General features: G+C 43.5%; 1 protein-coding gene across 12 annotated transcripts in view; it reads left to right on the forward strand.

Moving 5' to 3' along the window:
• The window catches only part of LOC145354912 (trinucleotide repeat-containing gene 6A protein-like), a 259,584-nt gene that overhangs the window by 228,959 nt on the left and 7,536 nt on the right, over positions 1–23,089 (forward strand). For all 12 annotated transcript variants that reach the window (XM_080206542.1, XM_080206540.1, XM_080206548.1 and 9 more), the window contains 4 exons: positions 10,553–10,693; positions 19,546–19,653; positions 20,164–20,382; positions 22,876–22,946. In XM_080206542.1, coding sequence (XP_080062668.1) covers positions 10,553–10,693; positions 19,546–19,653; positions 20,164–20,382; positions 22,876–22,946 — 539 coding nt within the window. The remainder of the gene's footprint in view (positions 1–10,552; positions 10,694–19,545; positions 19,654–20,163; positions 20,383–22,875; positions 22,947–23,089) is intronic.

A 23,089-nucleotide genomic window follows, 5' to 3' on the forward strand; every position in this document is an offset into this window, starting at 1 on the left:
ATCACGTGGGGCATCTGCCCCCTTAGTTCAGGCTCAGACAGAGTGTTGGAGAATATCAGGTTGAAGGTTCAACTTCGGAGCAATGTATCACTTATCAAAGGACCGTTTGTGATGCCAATGTTGTACCTATTAATTCTTAGTTACTTTCGACCAGTTTGCTTACTCCAAGGTTTTACCCCGGTGTCCTTATTTGCAAGATGGACAAGGGGCAAACACAAGTAAAGGTTGAACAAGTTTATTAATAATAACACTCATTGTTCTTTGGAGCAAATCAGTTGGAGGAGTGCTTGTGGCTGCTGGTGAGGTGCCAAGTGTCTGTTTATTCTTCCGCGTTTTTTTTCCTTTTCCGGTTCGTGGGGAGTTTTTTTCAAATTAGCGGAAGTTAGGCGCGAGGGTAGTCGGGAAGGGAGCACGACATATAAAAAGAAGGTAATAGTAGACAGCGGGCAGCGGAGTGAGCAGGGAGCAAAGTGGGAGTGTAAGGGCTTTGGCTCACTGGGCGTAGGCGAGGTAGGTTGTTTTCTGTGTTTGTCTTTTTCTCTTTTCCCCTCTTAGAGTCTGATCTCCAAGGGCAATAAAGTAAATGGCAGGTTCAATTGAGAGACCACTTTGTTGTATTCAGTGTGAGATGTGGGAGTTCCTGGAGACACCACGTCTCCCGGAGGTTCACATCTGCGCTAAGTGTATGGAGCTTCAGCTCCTGAGGAACCGGGTCAGGGAGCTAGAGCTGCGGCTCGAGGATTTATCTTTATTAAGTGAGAACAAAACAGTAATAGATAGGAACTGTAGTCAGGTGGAGACACCAGGGCCTCAGGGGGAGGACAAGTGGGTAACAGTTAGGAAGGGCAAAAATCAGATGTTCCAAAGAGGACCCCAGAGGTAGTCTCCCGAAACATCAAGAGAAGGGCAACAAATGAGGGAGGTGACCTTCCAGAGTTAAGACAGGAGGACCAGATTGCCTCAGAGGGAAGGAAGGGGACTAGAAGTGAGATAGTGGTGGGGGATGGGAGGGTTAGAGGAATAGATAGGCGTTTCTGTGGACAAAAGCGAGACTCCAGGATGGTAGTCTGCCTCCGTGGTGCAGGGGCACAGGATGTTTCAGAGAGGGTAGAAGGAATATTGAAGGGCGAAGAGTCAAGCGGATGTGATAGTGCATATGGGAGAGAAGGATGTAGAAAGGAAGAGCGGGGGAAATACATAAGCAATTTAGGGAGATGGGTGTTAGGCTAAAGCGTAAGGCCTCCAGGGTGGCAATCTCTGGACTGCTCCTAGCGCCTAGTAACAGTGGGGCTAGGAATACCGAGATCCTTCAACTGAATGCTTGGCTGAAGGATTGGTGCAAGAAGGAAGGTTTTACATTTGTTAATCATTGGGAAGTTTTCGTGAGAGAACAGCACCTGTATAGGAAGGATGGGGAACACGTAAATGGGAAGGGTACGAATATCTTAGCTGGGAGGTTAGCTGGAGTGTTTCAGCAGGGTTTAAACTAATGTGGAGGGGGGGTGGGGATGAGACAAATAGCTCAGTAGGACTGGGATTGGGAGTGAGTTGGGTGCCGGGGTAGGATTAGATGAGAAGAGTATCATCCTGGAGAAGGAGAACCTGAGTGGGCCTGGAGGTCTGGAGTGCGTCTGCTTTAATGTGAGGAGCATCACAGGTAAGACGGATGAAGTTTAGGCCTTAATGCTTACAAGGAATTTGGATGTGATTGCAGTGACAGAGACGTGGTTAAAAGAAGGGCAGGACTGGCAGCTAAATATTCCTGGGTATAAGTGTTTCAGGCGTGACAGAGGGGGTCAAAAAAAGGTGGGGGAGTGGTGTTGTTAGTCAGGGAGCACATTACAGCGGTGCAGAGGGAGGACGATTTAGAGGAGTCGGGCAATGAGTCGCTGTGGGTAGGGATCAGAAACAGGAAGGGAGCAATCACTATGCTGGGGGTATACTATAGGCCACCCAATAGCCCAGGAGAAGTGGAAGAAAATATATGTAAGGAAATTCTGGATTGGTGCAGGAAAAATAGGGTTGTTGTAGTGGGAGACTTTAATTTACCTGGGGTGGATTGGAAGGTGCTTAGGGCTGGGGGTCTGGATGGGGAGGAATTTGTAAAATGTGTACCAGAAGGCTCTTTGGAGCAGTATGTAGCTAGCCTGACTAGAGAGGGGCTATACTGGATTTAGTTCTGGGAAATGAGCCTGGTCAGGTGGTTGAGGTTTCAGTAGGGGAACATGTAACAAATGGTGACCACAATTCTGTCTACTTCAGGATACTAATGGAAAAGGGTGAGTGCTGTCCGAAGGGGAGGGTGCTAAATTGGGGGGAAGGCTAGCTACAGCTGGATTAAGCAGGAACTGTTAGCCACTGATTGGGAGAGGTTGTTTGAGGGTAAGTCCATGTCTGGCATGTGGGAGTCTTTTAAGGGAAAACTGATAAGGTTGCAGGACAGATATGCGCCTGTTAAGAGGAAGGATGGGAAAGGTAGGATAAGAGAGCCATGGATAACTAGGGATATTGAGGATTTGATCAGGAAGAAAAGAGAGGCATGTGTTAGGTCCAAGCAACTGGGAGCAGAGAGCGCTTTGGAGGAATATGGAGAGCGTAGGAGAGAACTCAAACGAGGAGTTAGAAGGGCAAAAAGGAGGCACGAAATGGTCTTGGCAGACAAAATTAAGGAAAATCCAAAGGCATTTTACTCGTATGTTAGGAACAAAAGGGTGGTTGGAGAAAAAATCGATTCTGTTAGGGACAGAGGAGGGGAATTATGTTTAGAGCCCGAGGGAATGGGGGAGATCCTGAATGAATACTTTGCGTCAGTATTCACGAAGGAGAGGGACTTGTCTGGAAGTTTCTTGGAGGGAGCTGTTGACCCGTTGGAGGAAATATCCATTATAAGGGAGGAAGTGTTAGGGTTTTTAGGTAATATTGAAACTGATAAATCTCCGGGGCCCGATGGCATTTATCCCAGGCTGCTTAGGGAGATGAGAGATGAAATTGCTGGGCCTCTGACGCAAATCTTTGTCTCTTCTTTGGACACAGGTGAGGTCCCAGAGGACTGGAGGATAGCGAACGTGGTACAGTTGTTTAAAAAGGGTAGTAGGAATAACCCGGGTAATTACAGGTCAGTGAGCTTGACGTCAGTGGTAAGGAAGTTGTTGGAGAGGATTCTTAGAGATAGGATGTATACGCATTTAGAACATGGCAACCTGATTAGTGACAGGCAACATGGCTTTGTAAAGGGGAGGTCGTGCCTTACGAACCTGGTAGAATTCTTTGAGGAGGTGACAAAAACGGTTGGTGAAGGACGAGCTGTTGATGTCGTCTATATGGATTTTAAGGCATTTGACAAAGTCCCTCATGGTAGGTTGGTGACAAGGCTCATGGGATACAAGGACAGGTGGCTAGATGGATTGAGAACTGGCTTGGTAACAGGAGACAGAGGGTAGTAGCGGAAGAGTCTTTTTCTAGCTGGAGGTCTGTGACTAGTGGTGTGCCGCAGGGCTCAGTACTGGGACCTTTGCTATTTGTAACATATTTAGAAGAGGGAGTAACTGATGTGATCAGCAAGTTTGCAGATGACACAAAGATGGCTGGACTTGCTGATAGTGACGAGCAGTGTGAGACGATACAGCAGGATATAGATAGGCTGGTAAACTGGGCAGAGAAATCGCAGATGGAATTTAATCCAGATAAATGCAAGGTGATGCATTTTGAAAGAAATGATGCAGTGGGGAGTTATACGATAAATGGTAGGACTATTAAGAGTATAGAAACGCAAAGGGACCTAGGTGTGCAAGTACACAAGTCCTTGAAGGCAGCAGTACAGGTGGAGAAGGTGGCGAAGAAGGCTTATGGTATGCTTGCCTTTATAGGAAGGGGTATAGAGTATAAAAGCTGGCGTCTAATGTTGCAGTTGTATAGGACGTTGGTTAGACCACACTTGAAGTACTGCGTCCAGTTCTGGTCGCTGTACTCCCGGAAGGACGTGGAGACCCTGGAGAGAGTGCAGGGGAGGTTTACCAGGATGCTGCCTGGTATGGAAGGTCTTAGCTATGAGGAGAGATCGGGCAAATTGGGGCTGTTCTCCCTGGAAAGACGGAGAATGAGGGGAGATCTAATACAGGTGTATAAGATTATGAAGGGTAAAGATAAAGTGAACAGTGGGAAGCTTTTTCCCAGGTTGGATACAAAAATCACGAGGGGCCACGGGCTTAGGATGAGAGAGGAGAGATACGATTCAGATGTTAGCGGGAGGTTTTTCACGCAGAGGGTTGTGGGAGCCTGGAATGCACTGCCAAGTAGGGTGGTGGAGGCAGGCATGCTAGAGTTGTTTAAGGCTTATCTAGATAGGCACATGAGCAGACTAGAGATGGAGGGATACAAAAAGACTGTCCTAAATAAGGATGAAGAGCCTCAGGGCGTTCCTGGGAATCAGTAGATTCCTTTGGGCCATCCAACATATTGCATGGCTCACCTGTCTTACGTTTGAGCTTCTGGGGATCTTCCGTGAATGTCAGTATAAGCTGTGTATGTTTATTGATGTCTTTTACATCCACAGGTGATTCGGTCCACCTTGTTGGCTAATAAGGGGCATACACGCAGTGGGTCATGCGAGGGCTGCTCTTGGACATTGCTTCGAGAGTTGCCTAGTGCTTCACGTCGTTAGTGTATGCTTAAACTGGACCAACTGACAGGCAGCACGACAGCTCAGTGACTATCACTGTTTGCTGTGCAGATACATGGACCTGGGTTGGATCTCCTACTTGGGTTGGTGTCTGTGGGAGTTTGCACATTCTTCCTGTGCTTCCATGGGTTTTCTCCGGGTGCTCCGGTTTCCTCCCATACCCAAAAACGTGCTTTTAGGCTGACTGGTGTTAACAAATTGTCCCTAAATTAGACCTCCCTTAATCTGGTACACATATAGTTCTCTAAATTTGCACACCTTTATTGTGGAGTCCAAGAGGCGTAGGCAAAAGCCATAGGTAGAAGAAGGATTGGAATGAGGCACTCACTGAATGTTAAAATGGCGGCACGGGCTTGTTGGGCCAAAGGGCCTGTTTCCTGTGCTGTGTTGTTCTTTGTTCTTTAACACCATTAACCCGTAAATTACCCACATAAAACAAGAGGATACCCCAGATTCAAGTATTCTACCCGCAAGGATGGTTTGGTTAAAATTGCAGGCTCGATTCTGAGTCCCTCGTCGTCATGAAGCTAAGTCTTGATGGCAGCTTCTTCCTTCCTTCTCTGGTCAGTCTTCCAGATGGTCAAGGGTTGCCTCCTTCATCGAGTCTTCGCTGCTGGTGTCTGAAAATGTGTCTCTTTATCCCCTGCCTGCTTGCTTTTCCAGAAACTTCTCTGGCTTATGGCCAGTGAGATCACAGGAGTGGGTTCCAATACCCAGTGAGTTTCTTGATGTCTGCCTGACAGGACACCAAGGTCCGCCCCCAGGTGCCTATCTCCGTGCTGTTGCTTACATGTAACTTGATATCAGATTAAGCCAACTGCAGGAGCTCTTGGTGACAGAACATCTGGGCTTCTAATAATAGGCCGGTGCATTTCAATGGGGTGCAATGGTCTCCTGCCAAGTATCAGTAGGGTGCAACGACCTTTGATGGGTGATTGATGAATCAGGCCCAGGACAGGTTTGTGTATTGTACAGTTGGCCTGCCCGAGGTTTGACTGTGTTTGATTTTAATATGCCCAATTCTTTAATTTAGGATATCCAATTTTATCAGCCTTAAAACTAGGCCCTATTTATATTACATTCCCTCCTTTTGATCCAGTGAGCATCAGCAAACCGGATCACACAATTCTCACCAAACCATCCCAGCAAGCAAGTACCCTGAATCTGGGGCTGATAGTATCATCCCTAACCCGCAATAGCACCAACAAATTTAAATGAAGTAAAATAATTTTTAAAAAATAAGAAAAATACATCAATTGGGCGTATACGAAACAAAGCAATCAGCAGTACAAAATGACAAGTGACAATACATATTAAATGTAGATGGGTGAGTATCAAGGCTGTTGATTGTAGCGCCTCTCCCAATGTCGGATGGCCCTTGCCGAGTCCAAGTTTTACAGAAATTCCTTTTTCCATTGGTGAATTTAAATGTGAGAATGGTTAGGTACACTGCCATAAGTAGGATTCGTATTACGGCGAGGTGTGACGGACAGAATGCGGACCCATGGGTGGCTTTGGACATTTGAACCCCAATCCCAGAGTCCTCCCACCATGCAGTGACTCTAATTTCACTAATGTTCTTTTCTATTTCCCCTGTTTGTTGCGCCACTTTGACAAAGGTCTTGCGTGCTGTGATCAATTGTATCCATATCTGCTGAAGTTTCTCAGGGAGAAGTGTTATCCCAATATCAAATTTTTGAAAATAGTCTCCCAAGCTTTGTCTCAGTTTCTTGTTAGCATTTATTAGTGTTTTCTCTCTTCTGTATATGTCTGCCATCTCAATTAATCCTATCTGTGGTTTAATGCAAAAGGTAGTGTTGTAGATGTTACAAATGGCTGCCCCATAGTGGTAATTTTCTAGTGAGATTGCTATACGATATTCTTCCTCTCCCCTGTAAGCCACCCAGGTGATGTCCCTTTGCAAATTTTGAATTTCCATTCTCTTTTTGATTTCATTACAAGAATGGAGATTCAATGACAGGAAAAGCTATAACAAAACAATGAGTAATCTTTAAGGAAAAGATGTTTCAGGCACAGCCCAACTCCACACAGACAGTGACCCAAGGCTGGAATTGAACCTGTGTCCTTGGTGTTATGAGGCAGCAATGCCAACCACTGTACTACCATGCAGAAACGAGAGCTTCCAATTCTTGGAGCACTGGGACCAGTTCTAGAGCAGGAAGCATCTATTAAAAAGGGACAGATTACATCTCCAGATTAGAACTAGTGACCTTGCAGGAAGATTAATAAGTGTGGTAGTTTAAATTGGCACCAGTTTGCAGAAGTAGAAAAGAGGAATAGGATGCATAAGGGAACATTGGTACTTCAGGTGAGGGTGGCCTGTGGAAGATTCTCTTTCGGAGAGTTAGTGTAGACTCAGTGAGCTGAAAGGCTTTCTTCAGCCATAGAACCATAGAAAATTACAGGTTAAAAACAGGCCTTTTGGCCCTTCTTGTCTGTGCTGAACCATTTTTTGCCTAGTCCCACTAACCTGCACTAGGACCATATCCCTCCACGCCCGTCCAAGTTTTTCTTAAATGTTAAAAGTGACCCGCATTTACCACTTTATCCAGCAGCTCATTCCACACTCCCACCACTCTCTGCATGAAGCCCCCCCCCCCAATATTCCCTTTAAAATTTTCTCCTTTCACCCTTAATCCATGCCCTCTGGTTTTTTTCTCCCCAAGCCTCAGTGGAAAAAGCCTGCTTGCATTCGCTCTATTTATACCCATCAAAATCTTATACACCTCTATCAAATCTCCCCTCGTTCTTCTACGCTCCAGGGAATAAAGTCCTAATCTATTCAATCTCTCTCTGTAACTCAGCTTCTCAGGTCCTGGCCCTGTAGAGATTCTATGACAGGAAAAACTGTAACAAAACAATGGGTGATCTTTAAGGAAGAGATGTTTCAGGCACAGCCCAACAGCGGGGAGAACCGAAAACATCCTTAGTTGATGAGAGAGATTGAAAATATGATGAAACAAGAGTATGTATGTCAGGTGAATTCTTCATGTGAGAACCAGACTGAAAAAACAGTAAGAGGGAATTAAACTGCGAAGGGAGGTGCTGGACAAATGGCAATCGATGAATTGCTCATTTGGAGAGTTGGTGTAGACACGATGGGCCAAATGGCTGCTTTCTGTGCTGCAGCAATTGTGGTTTTGTGATTTGAGGAAAATAAGACTTTCAAAGAGAAAGTATGAAAATTGAAAGGCAGTTAACATAAAAAGCAACCCAAAAATCTTCTATTGACATGTAAAAAGTGGCTAGGAAGAGATAGGGTGGAGCCTACGTGGGACATAGAAGCTGATATGTGCTTCAAGGCACAGGGCAAGGCTAGAATTTTAATGAGTGTTTGTGTCAGTATTTACTAAGGAAGAGGACGCTGGCAAAATATTGATAGAAGTGGGGATGGTAGAAGTAATGAAGTGGGTGAAAATTGATGGACAGGTATTCTGGAAAGGCTGGCTATGGCATGGATCACTCACTTGGACCAGATGGCTTGCGTTTCAGATTGCTAAGGGAAGTGAGAGTGAAAATAGCAGAAGGGCCATTCCATAATCTTCTGTAAATATAGGGACGTGTCAGAGGATTGTTCAAGAAGGATTGTGAAGACGTTCTTCATAACTCTAGACTGATCAATTAAACAGATGTGCTGGGTAAGGTTTTAGAACCAGTGATCAGAGAAAATAATTAACAGGCACTGGAAGAGTCTTGAGTTAATTAAAGACAAATTTTATAGATTATTATAGGCAAATTGTGTTTCGCAAATCTAATTATGTTTTTGATGAAGCAACAGGAAAAGTTCGTGAAGGCATGCAGGGCATGTTGTTCATATAGATTTTTAAAGAAAAGGTTTGACTGTCGCATAAAGGCTCATTGACAAAACTGAGGCCCTCAAACTAAAAGGGTCAGTCTCAGCTTGGGTTAAAAAATAAATTTGCTTAAAGACAGCAAACAGTGAGTTGTGGTAAGTGGGTGTTTTTCAGACTAGACAGTGGCATTCCTCAGGGGGTCAGTACTAAGATGCTGCTTTCTAGAATACAATGAAAATGTCAACATTTGCCGATGATACTAAACCTGGAGGTCTGGCAAACAGAATGATACCAACAATTGTTCGCAACAGGACATAGGTTAACAGAAAAGTTGCCTATGAAATGTGAGCTAATGCATTTTGACAGAAGGGATAGGAAGAGGCAGTATAGACTTAATGGCACAGTTCTGAAGGATCAGGGACAGTGACCCAGGGGCTTATATGCGTGGATATATTGAAAGTGTAGTTAAAGTTTAAGACTTTGGGTTTAATAAATAGAGGTATTGAGTACAAAGCCAGGACACAAAGTTCAGGTTAGGTCACAATTGGAGTATTGCACCCAGTTCTAGCCACAAAACTTTAGGAATGATGTGATGGTCGTCAAGAGGGTGTAGAGAAGATTTACCAGATTTATCCTGGTTCCAGGGATGAGGGATTTTAGCTACATGATCATCTTGGAGTAACCGGGATTGTCTCCTTGGACCAAAGGAAATTAAAGGAGTTGTAATAAGAGGTATACAAGATTATGGCAAGGTTAGAAATGCTGCTCACAGTAGCTGATGGTAAGAGGACTAGGGGACACAGATTTAAGGTTTGCGGAAGAGATAGAGAGAGGGTGTGAGGAAGAACTTTTTTATGCAACATGTGGTAGTGACCTGAAACACACTGCCTACAAAGGAGGTGGAAGCAGAGACAATCAATGATTTCAAGTCGATATTACATAGGCACTTGAGGGATATAAACTTGCTGGGCAAAGGGGTTAAGCAGGAAATGGCACTGATTGGATTTTCATACAAAGATCGACATGAACTCAATGGGCCAAATGGTGACCACCTATTCTGCTTTGACCCTGACTGTCTATTTCAGGTACAAACTGGGCAATGGGTTCCTTGTCTGTGTTCCTTTAGTCTGACTTCCAGAACTTACAATCATGTTAACCCCATTGTGTGAATTACATAGTTTTTCATTGTTTTAAGCTTCCCATTTCATTTGGTTTACAGAGCCACAGGAAATCCTGTGGTTATCATGCAATCATAAGGGTTTCTTTCATAAGGGTGTGATGTTGGATAGAGTACAGCTGTGTTGGAGGTGCTTGCAATTCACTCAAAGTGTGGAATGATTATTTTCAAGTGACATCATTCCAGTATTTGGTGTGACAGACAGTGTTAGTCCGTAGCCTGTAAAGAGCAGCAAAAAGGCTGTGAAATATTTTCATGTTGTTCCTTCCACAGAACCGTGGAATGCCTATAGTGCAGAAGGAAATCATTCAGCCCTTTTGAGTCTTCACCAACTGTCTGATGAGCACCTTACCAACACACACACACACACACACCTCCCCATCCCCATAACGGCACCTATTTACTGTGGTTGATCCACTGAACCTACTCACGTCTCTGGACACTAAGGGCAATTTAGCATAGCCAATCCATCTAACCTGCATATCTTTGCATCAGTCTAATTTGCTGCAATTAGGATAATGGGTTTATGAAATGGAAATAAAAGGCCTGGAGCTGTAGGGTTGGGGGAGGAGGGAGGGGAAAATTTGATATGAGTTTGTTACACATGGACTGTGCAAAAGTAGTGGACTGGCTTTTTCGTCCAACCGTTACATTTTTATAGTTCTTTAAAGTTAGTTGTTAAAAATAAATAAGGGAAGAAACACTCACTAGCTGGATCAACTTACCATCGCACTGAGGTTTTGGTGGGTTGTGTGTTCATATCCTGAGTTCTCTGTGCATTTAATTCTTTTTAATGGTTTCTCTTTCGGGAGTTTGTGTTTTCCCAGGATCTGCCACCCTCTTGAATACACAAATTCACTGTATGATTCTTCGTCCAACTAGAGTTTCGCCCTGGTGAGCCTTGGAAAGGTTATCAAAACATTGACCCTGAAACTGACCCTTACGTCACTCCTGGCAGTGTGATGACCAGTCTATCGATCTCTACTGCTCGGGACCTTGACCTCCTCAGGGACAGGAACAATGGTGAGTATCATCCTCAATATGTTGTTTCATCAGCAACTGCTGTTTATTAAATGCCTTGAAGGCGAACTACCAAAGTGCACAAGAGCATTATGAAACAAAATATGACATCAAACCACATAAGATATTAGGTAAGATAACCAAAAGCTTGGTCAGATAGGTAGGTTTTTTTTTAAGATCTGTCTTGAAGAAAAGTGTGGTAGAAAGCTAGAAATGAGTTGTGAAGGAAGTCCAGAGCTTAGCCTAGGCAGCTTAAGGCATAGCTCCCAACGTAGTGTTAGTAAAATTAGGGTCGCTGAAGAGGCTTATATTAGGTGAGCGCAGGTATCTCAAGAGGATTGTCGGGCTGGATAAGTTTAGAGAGATGGGGAGGGGTGAGGCCATTGAGGGATTTGAAAAGACAGGTAAAAATTTTAAAATAAGACTACTTGGTCAGGAATCAGTGTAGATCAGTAAACACCTGAATAATAGGTGAACAGGACATGGTGTGAGTTAAGGCAGAAGTAGCATTGTTCATAGTCACCTCACATTTATGGAGGGTAAAATGTGGGAGATTCCCCCAGGAATGCATTGGTCAAGTCTAGTTATAATAAAAGCATAAGTGAAGGTTTCAGCAGGAAATGAGTGATGCAAGGACAAGTTAGAGATAGTGGAAAGTGATTTTGGTGCAGATATTTGATCAGAAGCACATCTCGGGGTCAAATGTGACACCAAGGTTGCTAACAGTCTGATTTGGTCTCATACTATTGCGAGAATGGAAGGAGTCAGTCACTGGGAATGAAGTTTAGAGCAGGGATTGAAAACAATGGCGTTAAGTCTTCTCAATGTTTAATTGAAGGAAATGTCTGACGCTCGTGCGCCGGATGCCAGGAGAGCAGAATGAAAATTGAATTATGTTGGAAGAGTCAAGAGAGGTGGTGGTGAAGTAGTCAGATGTCAGCAGCGTACATGTACAAAAGCGTACAAAACTCATGCTATGCTTCGAGCTAATGTCACCAAGGGGAAGCATGTAGATGGGGAAATGGGGGGGAACCAAAGATAGGTGTTTTGGGAATAGTGGAGGTAATGGATTGAAAGTGGGAAAAGAAGCACAAGTAAGGATAGTTTGCCTTTGTTGCAGCTACTTAGCTTATCATTACCAACTTTGATTAGAACCCTTACGGTGGCAGGGGGCGAAGCCTTATTGGAGGAATTTCAACACGGAGTTCTGGGAAAGAGAGGCACTGATTTTTGGAGGTGGCTGCTCATTCAAGTACTTTAGAGAGGAAAGGAAGGTTGGAGATGAGGTGATAATTGGCTTTTGAGGAGGGGCTGAGGATAGCATACGTAAGGGAGAGTGGACAACACATGAACTTCAACTGAAGATAAATTGTTAAGTATTCTTTGTAAACTCCAGAGACAATCATACAGTGATTACAATACAGAGGGGAGGCTGTTCAGCCTGTCATGTCTAAGCCAGCACTCTGCAAGAGCAACCCACCTGTTGTAACTCTCGTGCCTTTTTGTAGCTTTGCAAATCTTTCATTAGAACATTACAGCACAGTACAGGCCCTTCAGCCCTCGATGTTGCACCAGCCTATGAAAATCAATCTAAAGCCCATCTAACATGTACTATTCCAATATCACCCTTATGTTTATCCAAAGACCATTTAAATGTCCTTACTGTTGGAGAGGCCAGTACTGTTGCAGGCAGGGTATTCCACACCCTTACTACTCTGAGTAAAGATCCTACCTCTGCCATCTGTCTTATATCTATCATCCCTCAATTTAAAGCTATGTCCCCTCGTGCTAGCCATCACCATCTGAGGAAAAAGGCTCTCACTGTCCACCCTATCTAATCCTCTGATCACCTTGTATGCCTCTATTAAGTCACCTCTTAACCACCTTCTCACTAACGAAAACAGCCTCAAGTCCCTCAGCCTTTCCTCATAACATCTTCCCACCATACCAGGCAACAACCTGGTAAATCTCCTCTGCAGCCTTTCCAACGCTTCCACATCCTTCCTATAATGTGGCGACCAGAACTGTATGCAATACTCCAAGTGCAGTCGCACCAGAATTTTGTACAGCTGCAACATGACCTCATGGCTCCGAAACTCAATCCTCTACCAATAAAAGCTAACACACCGTACGCCTTCCTAACAACCATATCAGCCTGGGTGCCACCTTTCAGGGATCTATGCACATGGACACCGAGATCTCTATGTTCATCCACACTACCAAGTTTCTTACCATTAGCCCAGTACTCTGTATTCCTGTTACTCCTTCCAAAGTGAATCACCTCATACTTTTCAGCATTAAACTCCATTTGCCACCTCTCAGCCCAGCTCTGCAGCTTATCTATGTCCCTCTGTAACCTGCAACATCCTTCCACACTGGCCACAACTCCACTGACTTTAGAGTCATCCACAAATTTACTAACCCATCCTTCTATACCCTCATCCAGGTCATTTATAAAAATGACAAACAGCAGAGGCCCCAAAACAGATCCTTGCAGTACACCACTAGTAACTGAACTCTTCAGATAGGCATCCAGTTCTCTTTTTAAAGCCGTAATTAAATCTCCCTCCACCACATATAGGCTGTGCCTCCCAAATCTAACTACTTGCTGCATAAATGAGTTGTTGCTCATGTTATCGTTGCTTGTTTTGCCAATCCCTTTAAATCAGTGTCCTCTGGTTCTTGATCCTTTTCCCAATGAGAACGGTTTCTTCCTATCTACTCTATCCATCCCTAATTTTATTAAATTTCCCCTCTAACCACTCCACCTTTTCCAATCCAACCATCGTAACTAAAATCCCTGATCCTTGGAACCATTCTCATGAATTTTTCCTTACCTTCTCTAATGCCTTCAATTCCTTTCTAAAGTGTGATGCCAGAACTGAAGGCAGTACTCCAATTAAGGTAGTATTTTACAAATTTTATGACCAACTCCCTCCTTTTGTACTCAATGCCCTATTTATAAAACCCAGGATCCCTTCAAATTAACTGATCACTCAGTATGCCCTGCCATCATGCATGATGTGAAATATGTGAAAAGTAAAAGGATGAGAAGCGAAGGGATAGGACCTATAAAAGGTGAAGGGGGAAAAGTCTGTGTGGAACTGGAAGAAATGGCAGAGGTGCTTAATGAGTTCTTTGCCTCGGTATTCACGGTGGGAAGTGATCTGGGAGGTTGTACTACAGGTTTGCGGCAGTCTGAAAAGATTGAGTATGTGGATGTTAAGGAAGAGGATGTGTTAGAACTTTTAAACTCTATCAAGATAGACAAATAGCCGGGACCAGATGGGATGTACCCCAGGTTACTGTGGGAGGTGAGGGAAGTGATTGCAGAGCCCCTGGCGATGATCTTTGCGTCGTCGATGGAGTCGGGAGAAGTTTTTTGGAGGATTGCGGATGTGGTTCCTATTTTCAAGAAAGGGAACAGGGATAGCCTGACCTCAGTGGTTGGTAAGCTGATGGAGAGGCTTCTGAGGGACAGGATTTATGAGCATTTGGAGAAGTTTAGAATGATCAGAAATAGTCAACATGGTTTTGTCAAGGGCAGGTTGTGCCTTACGAGCCTAGTTGAGTTCTTTGTGACTGAACACATTGACGAAGGAAGAGCAGTAGACGTGGTTTACATGGACTTCAGCAAGGCGTTTGAAAAGGTCCCCCATGCAAGACTTCTTGAGAAGGTGAGAGGGCATGGGATTCAAGGGGCTTTGGCCTTGTGGATCCAGAACTGGCTTGCCTGTAGAAGGCAGAGAATGGTTGTGGATGGGTCTTTTTCTGCATGGAGGTCAGTCACCAGTGGAGTGCCCCAGGGATCTGTTCTAGGACCCTTGCTATTTGTCATTTTCATAAGTGACCTGGATGAGGAAGGGAGGGATGGGTTAGTAAATTCGCCGATGATACGAAGGTCGGTGGTGTTGTGGATGGTCTGGAGGGATGTCAGAAGTTGCAGCGGGACATAGGTAGGATGCAAGACTGGGTGGAGAAGTGGCAGTTGGACTTCAACGCAGATAAATGTGTAGTGGTCCATTTTGGCAGGACCAATGGGATGAAGGAATACAATATCAAGGGTAGGAGTCTTAGCTGTGTTGAAGAGCAGAAGGGGTCTGGGTCCATAGGGCTCTTAAATCAGCCTCGCAGGTGGAGGATGTGGTCAAGAAGGCGTATGGTGTACTGGCCTTCATTAATCAAGGGATTGAGTTTAGGAGTCAGGAGGTAATGCTGCAACTTTATAAGACCCTTGCCAGACCCTCAGACCCCACTTGGAGTACTGTGCGCAGTTCTGGTCGCCTCGCTATAGGAAGGACGTGAAAGCTATTGAAAGGGTGCAGAGAAGATTTATAAGGACATTGCCTGGATTGGGAGGCATGCCTTATGAAGATAGGTTGAGGGAGCTGGGACTCTTGTCCCTGGAGAGATGAAGGTTGAGAGGCGACCTGATAGAGGTTTATAAAATGTTGAGAGGATTAGATAGGGTGGATTCTCAGAGGCTATTTCCCTGGGCTGAAATGGTAGTTACGAGAGGACACAGATTTAAGGTGCAGGGAAGCAAGTACAGAGGAGATGTTGGGGTAAGTTTTTCACTCAGAGGGTGGTGAGTGAATGGAATCGGCTGCCGTCGGTGGTGGTGGAGACGAACTCCCTGGGGTCTTTTAAAAGACTTCTGGATGAGTATATGGGATCTAATGGGATTGGGGGTTATAGATAGGTCTATGGCTTAGTAGGCCAAAGGGCCTGTTTGTGCTGTAGTGTTCTATGATGTATACATATACCCACAGGTCCTTTTCTACACCCCTTTAGAATTGTACTCTTTCATTCTCCTATCAAAATAAATCATTTAACACTCTGCTTTAAATTTCATTTGCCACTTACTACTTCTTCCACCAGCCTGCCTCCTTTCGAAGTTTAACATTATTGTCATCACAGTTCACATTCCTTCCAACTTTTTAAGTCATCCACAAATTTTGAAATTGTGCCCTCTGTATCCAAGTCTTGGTACTGAGCGCTGTGATACCCCACTATAAATCTAAACACAACTATTCAGTATTCTGTTTCTTGTCACTCAGCCTCTTTTATTCCACAAGTCAGATGTTGCACAAACCTGTTGAGGTATTTTATCAAAAGTCCTTTGGAAGTTCGTATGCTCCTTCTGCCTTTGTTACCTCACAAAAAACAGTAAGTTAGTTGAACACAGTTTTCCCTTATCCATGCTGGCGTTTCTGATCTAATCCATATTATCTGAATTATCATTTCTAAAGACTTCAACACCACCAGTTGCTTTGGATGTATCTCATCTGTCCCGCTGACTCAGCAACTTCATGTACAGCTGGCTTATCTAATACATCTTTATTTATTTTTAGCCCATCAGAGTCTCAGCTACCACCTCTTTCACATTAACTTGGTCAGCATCATCTTCCTGGGTAATGACTGATGTTCAGCCATGCCCCTGCCTCCATGTATTGATCTCCTTTTGGGTCTAATATCAGCCCTACTCCAACTTCTGCCACCCTTTTACTATTTGTATTCCTATAGAAAACTTTCGGATTCCCTTTTATGTTAGCTAATAATATCTCCTTGTACTCTACTTTGCTTCTCTTTATTTTTTCACTTGCCTTCTGGATCTTGCATACTGACTCTGATACTCAGTTATATTATCTACCTGACACATGTCATTTACACCCTTTTTCAGCTTCATCTTACTCTGTCTTTCATCTCCCAGGAACTCTGGATTTATTTACCCCATTGTTCCCTCTCTTGGGAATGTATTCAACTGTACCAGGACTATCCCCTCTTTAAAGGCAACCTTTTTGTTCTATTACAGTTTTGGCTGCCAATTTATCTGGGTCAAATCCTCTCATATTGAAACTGACTCTCCCCAAATCAAACATTCTTAGACTGGATTACTTTTTGCACTTTTACATAGCCAACCTAAATCTTATCATACTATGATCACTTGCCCTAAATGTTTGCCTATTGACACCTGATCCACCTCATTCCCTAGAACCAGAACCAACAATGCCCTCCTTCCTCATTGGATTGGATGGGGAAAATTTCCCTGAACACGTTAGGGGAACTCTTCCCCTTTTTTCCCCTTCACAATATTACTATTCCAGGATAGTTAAAAGTCTCCCACTATATAATAACTTTGTAATTCTTGCACCTCTCTGTAATTTCAAATTTGCTCTTCAATATCTTTCCCATTCATTGCTGTTCTACAGATTACCACTGTAATGGTACCTCTTGATTCTTAGCTCTAAGCAAATATATTCTGTCATTGACTCCTCTGGGATATTCTCTCTCTCCAACACTAACATTTTCTTTTATCAATTCTGCCACCCTACCTCCTTTATTCATAAGAACATAAGAAATAGGAGCAGGAGTAGGCCATCTAGCCCTTCGAGCCTGCCCCGCCATTCAATAAGATCATGGCTGATCTGTCGTGGCTCAGTTCCACATTCTCGCCCTCTTCCCATAACCCTTAATCCCCTCTCTTATCAAAAACCCATCAACCCGTGTCTTAAAAATATTTAGCGATTCATTCCCTAACTTTCCTGCACACTTGTAACCTGAAATATTTAGTACATATGCCTGCTCTTTTTTGAGGCAGGTTTCTGTTATTGCCATAGTGTCATGTTTTGACATAGCTATCTGCACCTGGAGATCATCAACTTCATCGATCATGTTCTGCGTTCTCTGGTACTGACCCCACGTACTAACTTAATTTTTTCTGCTCTAGAGCTGTGTCTTCCCTTTTTTTTGTGCACTTCAAGTTTTCCCCTCTAATAATGTTTCCTGATTTCCAAACCCCTGCCTGCCAAGTTTGTTTAAATCCTCCCCAATAACAAATGTTACCTTGCGAGCATTGGCCCTGTTGAGGTGCAACTTTCTGATCTATGGAGGTCCCATTTCCCCCAGAGCCAATCCCAATGTCCCAGGAATTTAAAGCCTTCTCCAGATCATTTCTCTTGCTTTGTCCTCTCTTTGTTCATTTACTTTATCCTCCCATTTCTATACACACTTGTCCATGGTACTGGAAGTAATCTGGAGGTTACCATCTCTTAGGTGCTGCTTGATAATTTCTTTCCAAGACTCCTTAAACTCTTTCTACAGGACCCCATTCCCTTTTTCAACCCATGGACTGTAGTCACTGTCTGTACACTCCTCTGAATGGACTCCAGCTGCTCAGTGACATTCTTGACCCTAGCACCAAGGGTCAACCTCAGCAAGATAGACTGAAGTGGTTCAAGAAGGCAGTTCACCACTGCCTCAAAGCCAATAAGGAATAGACAACAAATGTTGGCTTACCCAGTGAAACCCACGTTCTGTGAAAGTTTTTAAAAAACCGCAGAAATGCCTGTCTGTTTCCCTATTGCATTTCTTACATCATTATTGCTTTTCCACTGTTGCTCTTAGACCCCTTTACAACAAGTTGGCTGTAGTAACATGGACTTGGTCCTGGCAGCATTCCCTAGATGAACCATCACACTCACCGCTGCTCAGTGGTTGGAGAGTGAGAGATTCAGGTACAAAAGCCTGGGCCTTTTTGACTGCCTGGTGGACACCCATTCCCCCTTTGCCTGTACACCCTTAAGCTACAGGGTGACTACATCTATAAATGTGCTGTCCATGAAGTACTCAATCGTATGGATATGGCACTGATGCCAGCTGTTGCTCAAGTTCCAAAACCAGGATCACGTTTCCTGCGCAGTTGATTATCCAGGATACGTGAGACATGCACATTCCATAAGATGGCAGTCCTGCCGTGACTATTTTATTAAGTTTGATTTATTATGAATTATCAAATTGGCTTTAGTTTTTATACTAATGAATCATCAAGTCTTAGTTTAGACTGAACTGAAGATTTATCTGTATCCTCAGCCTGCCTATTTTCCAGTTATCCATTCTCTGTTGATTGTGCCCTCATACATTGCTCTCGCAATCTCTAACTGTTGCTCAGTTTAAGTGTTACTTAAAGACATGCATTTGTATTTTCAATGACTCCAAGTTGAACTAAAATACTTCACACTTCAAAAGTAACTTCACTAGTTATAATGTAAGAAGTGTAGCAGCCAATTTGTGCAGAAACTTCTTTAAAGCAGGTTTGTATCCACGTGAGAGGGCAGGATGGGGGTTTAATGGCTTATCTGAACACACCCAACTATATAGCACTCCTTTTATCACGCTAGATTGTCAGCTGGATTATGTCTTGAGTGGTACTTGAACCCACAATCTTTTTGACTCAAGGCCCAAAAGCTAACTACTAAGTAGTGAGCTTTACAAACCAAGTTTGTGGGTGTAGCTGTCACCTGACTTATCCTAGTTATCCATAGCTGAAGTTGCATTTTCAGGCAGGTGTGTGTCCATTCCAGTGGGGAAATTGCTTAGAGTGAAGCCAGTGTTAAACTAATGAAAGTTTACATTTCACAAAAGGGGTGCCTGGCTTCTTCACTGAGTCATGCAACCTCATGTGGAGATCAAGAAGAAAGGGGCTGCTGGTGATGGACTGATGATTAGGTTGGTAGAGAAGCAGCTCTACCTGAGTGACAGGTGAGACTTGTGCAAGAAGAAGGGGGAATCAATTGATGTAGTACTCTTTTAAAAACAAATCCTGGATATATTCCCCATATGAGGAAGGGAAAATTCCTGGGTGAGAGTGTGCATATTTTGGGAAATATTGAGAGTCCTGTGTTTCAAAAATATCAGTTTTTAAATTTTACTGCACTATTCTACCACATTTAACAACCAGAAGTAACAGTTTAACTCATCTATTCTGTTTTTAAAATTTATTTCCCGGTTTAAATAATTTGTGTGTGTAGCACCCAACAAGTCATTGATGCATCCCTTTTATGTATGTTCCTCAGGGTCGTCCTCATCTATGAACACCACGCTGCCTTCAACTAGTGCCTGGTCCCTTGTTGGTGCCTCCAGCTACAATAGTTCCCTCAGCAGTACAGCACAAAGCACTCCAGGTAGGAATCTTCATACAAAGCTTGCCACTAAGCTTTGTACATGCCAGTACGCAAAGCCTTCCATGCAGGTTTGTTTACAGTGCATTTCATCAGCAGCCTGTGGGTTTGTAGATGTTTCTATAACTGAGGCATTTCTTTAAAACATTTTTAATAGGAGAATTTGGAAGAATCTACCTCAGTTTTCTCTACCTCTGGTCTTTCTCTTGTTGGCCTGTCTTCTGGCCTGCACATAGATGCACACACTGTCACAAGGCCACTTAATGCTGTCTTGTAATAGTCACCCAGGAGGTTGTAAGGATCCTCCTTCACTGCTGGAACTTGGTGGAATCAATTGCACCCATCCTTCACTGTGCAGCTTCTTTTGGGTCTACACAATAGCAAATTAGCAATGAAATCTAAAATTAAAAGTTGAGGAATTAATAATAGTAGTAAAACTAGTAATGTCCTACTATGTGTGGCAAGTATTTGCTATATGAATGTTAACCTGCTAATTGTGCTTTCAATTTACAGCCAGAATCGGTGACCCCAAATCCACTTGGTCTCCTGGTCCAGTTACCAATGCTTCCCTGGCTCATGAGCTGTGGAAAGTCCCTCTGCCACCCAAAAACACTACCGCTCCGTCCCGCCCACCACCAGGGCTGACCAATCAGAAGCCTTCGTCCTCGTGGGGAAATAGTTCGCTGCGCGTAGGTGGAGGATGGGGGACTTCCGAGTCCAGATACAACCCTGGTAAGAGATAGGTGGAATGCGATCTTTTCCTTTTCCTGTGGTATGATAAAAGATTGGTTTACTTTGGCTGACAATCAGTTGAAAGCTTTGTTACTGTGGAGACTTTTTTAGTATTCGTGAAGTAATTTTCTGAAGTGTTTATTTAGAAACAATTATGCATTGGTTCCTTGATCTATTTCCACCACCATCCCAAATCCCATCTCTATTCCTTGCCCATTTTTGCTGTTCCTCTTGGAAGCTTTGAAGTATGCTGGATATGATCCCATAGGCACCAGCAGCTATTGGGTACCATATATTTCAAGTAGGATAATGAACACCTGGTCAGCAGCCCAACGGGATTGGGTTCAACTGTGATGTTTCCCATGCTCAAATAATCTCCTTATACTTGGCTTGACAATTGGTTGAGACTGAACCAGACTGTTCCAACCATGGTGTCATAGGTGACCTTGAGATGACTGAATGATAATGTATGCACCCATGCTACTACTATTATTTCTGTAGCATACACCCCATTGTGCCTGTGTTGGTTGAAAAATAGACACCCAGCCTATCCTGTTTTCCAGCTCTTGGTCCATAACACAACATTTGAAGTGCATACTTGACAAGGCTCTGTTTCCACCATCTTTTCTGAGTTTCAGACCTCCGACCAACCTCCTGGGTGTAAAAAAAAATTGCCTCAACTCCCCTTTCATCCTTCAGCCAATTACCATCAATCTATGGTTCCTCCCATTGAACTCTCTGTTCAGGGAAATAGGTCCTTCCTATCCACTCAATCCAAGATCCTCCTAATTTAATACAGCACAGTGACATAGTGATTAGCTCTCCTGCCTTAGCACCAGGAACCAGGTTCAATTCCGATCTTGGGCATCTGTCTGTCTGTATGGAGTTTGCATGTTCTCCCTGTGTCTGTGTGGGTTTCCTCTGGGTGCTCCAGTTTCCTCCCACAGTCCAAAGATGTGCTGGTTAGGTGGATTTGCCATGGTAAATTCCCCTTAGTGCCTTGAGATTTGTTGATTAGCCATGGTAAATGTGTAGGGTTATGGAGATAAAGTGGGGGAGAGGGCCTGACAATGGGCCAAATGGCCGCCTCCTGCACTGTAGGGATAATCTGATAATTCAGCCACCTCTATTCCAAATAAATTAACCCAACCAATCTAATCTTTCCTCAAAATTAAATTCTTAATTTCTGGCAATATCCTGATAAATCTCTGTATTGTCACAAGTTTGATTGCATCCTTTCTGTAATATAGTGACTGGAACTATACAAAGTGCTTTAGCTATGGCCTAACTCATGGTTCACGTACAAAGCAAAATTATGTGGATACTGGAAAACTGAAGTAAAAACACAAGAAGCTGGAAATAATCAGTAGGTCAGACAGCATCTGTAGAGAGACAAAGTTAATATTTCAGATTGCTGAACTTTCATCAGAATCTAGTTAACTCTTTCTCTCCGCCGATGCTGTCATCTGTTTTTATTTGTGTTTTGTACAGTTGTAACATAGATTTCAGTTTCAAGGAGGGGAGAAAATGAAAGGCAGGCCAGGAGGGTGTTGGAATAGTCAAGTCTTTAAGTAACAACAGCATAGTTTTGTTTCAGATGAACTGAGACAGAACTGGAGTTGAATGATGCTACAGAGGTAACATATTCAGTCTTGGTGATATTGCAGTTGTTAGAAACTCGTCTCAAGGTCTCCTATGACGCCATGGTTGATATAGTCTGATTCAGTCTTAGCCAGTTGTCAAGTCTGTGTAAACAGACTATTTGAGCATGAGAAGCATCATAGTTGAACCCAATCCCATTGAGCTGCTGACCAAGTGTTTGCTATCCTACCTGAAGCTTCAGCAGGATGGCGGCATTCTGACATTTTTTTTTATATTTCCCTATCTATTTGATTTATTATTGTCACGTATTAGTATGCAATGAAAAGTATTGTTTCTTGCGTGCTATACAAAGCATACCATACATGGAGAAGGAAAGGAGAGGGTGTAGAATGTAATGTTACAGTCATAGCTATCCTAGCCTTAGTGCCTTCATCACTAATCCAGTGAAGATGAACGTGGACAGTGTAGGATCTATATCCTTTCTGTTCTGAATTGCTCAGTACCTATACGTGGTGCTAGTATTTTCACCTATAGTTAAAATTCCTTAATATTCTTCCACCATGGAGTCTCCGTCAACAGATGAGTGTTTCACAATCATTGAAAAATAACTAATTTAATTTTCTTTTTCTCTGCAATTATCTTTTTTTTAAATGGTTACCATGTTGAGTTGGGATTACAGACTATTTAGTAATGTTGGGAATGTACCAATCAATCAGATGCTATCCAGCGTGTAGGCCAAAGTCCCATGAGTGCTCTACTGCACCTTCAAACAGAATGGAGCCTTGCTAATTGGCTGTACTGAAGTGAGTACGGTGATGGTATGAGTGATGGGACAAATAATCAGAGGGTGATGTGCGTCTGTTAGTTACATCCTTTTGTTTCATTTTTCAGGTCCAAACTGGGGCGACATCAGCTCAGGGAGAATAACCAACTGGCTTGTTCTCAAGAACCTCACGCCTCAGGTATGCAAATCCATCTTATTCAAGTTGTGATTCAGTAATCCTTATGCACAGCATTACAATCCTCCTGAATATCCTGACTACTGAATTAATTGAGCTTTGACTGAGAAACTAAGCAGGAACTGTCTACTCTCAGTTCCAGACAT

Source organism: Carcharhinus amblyrhynchos, chromosome 18, assembly GCF_965287045.1.
Source record: "Carcharhinus amblyrhynchos chromosome 18, sCarAmb.v2.hapA, whole genome shotgun sequence".
NCBI lineage: Eukaryota > Metazoa > Chordata > Chondrichthyes > Carcharhiniformes > Carcharhinidae > Carcharhinus > Carcharhinus amblyrhynchos.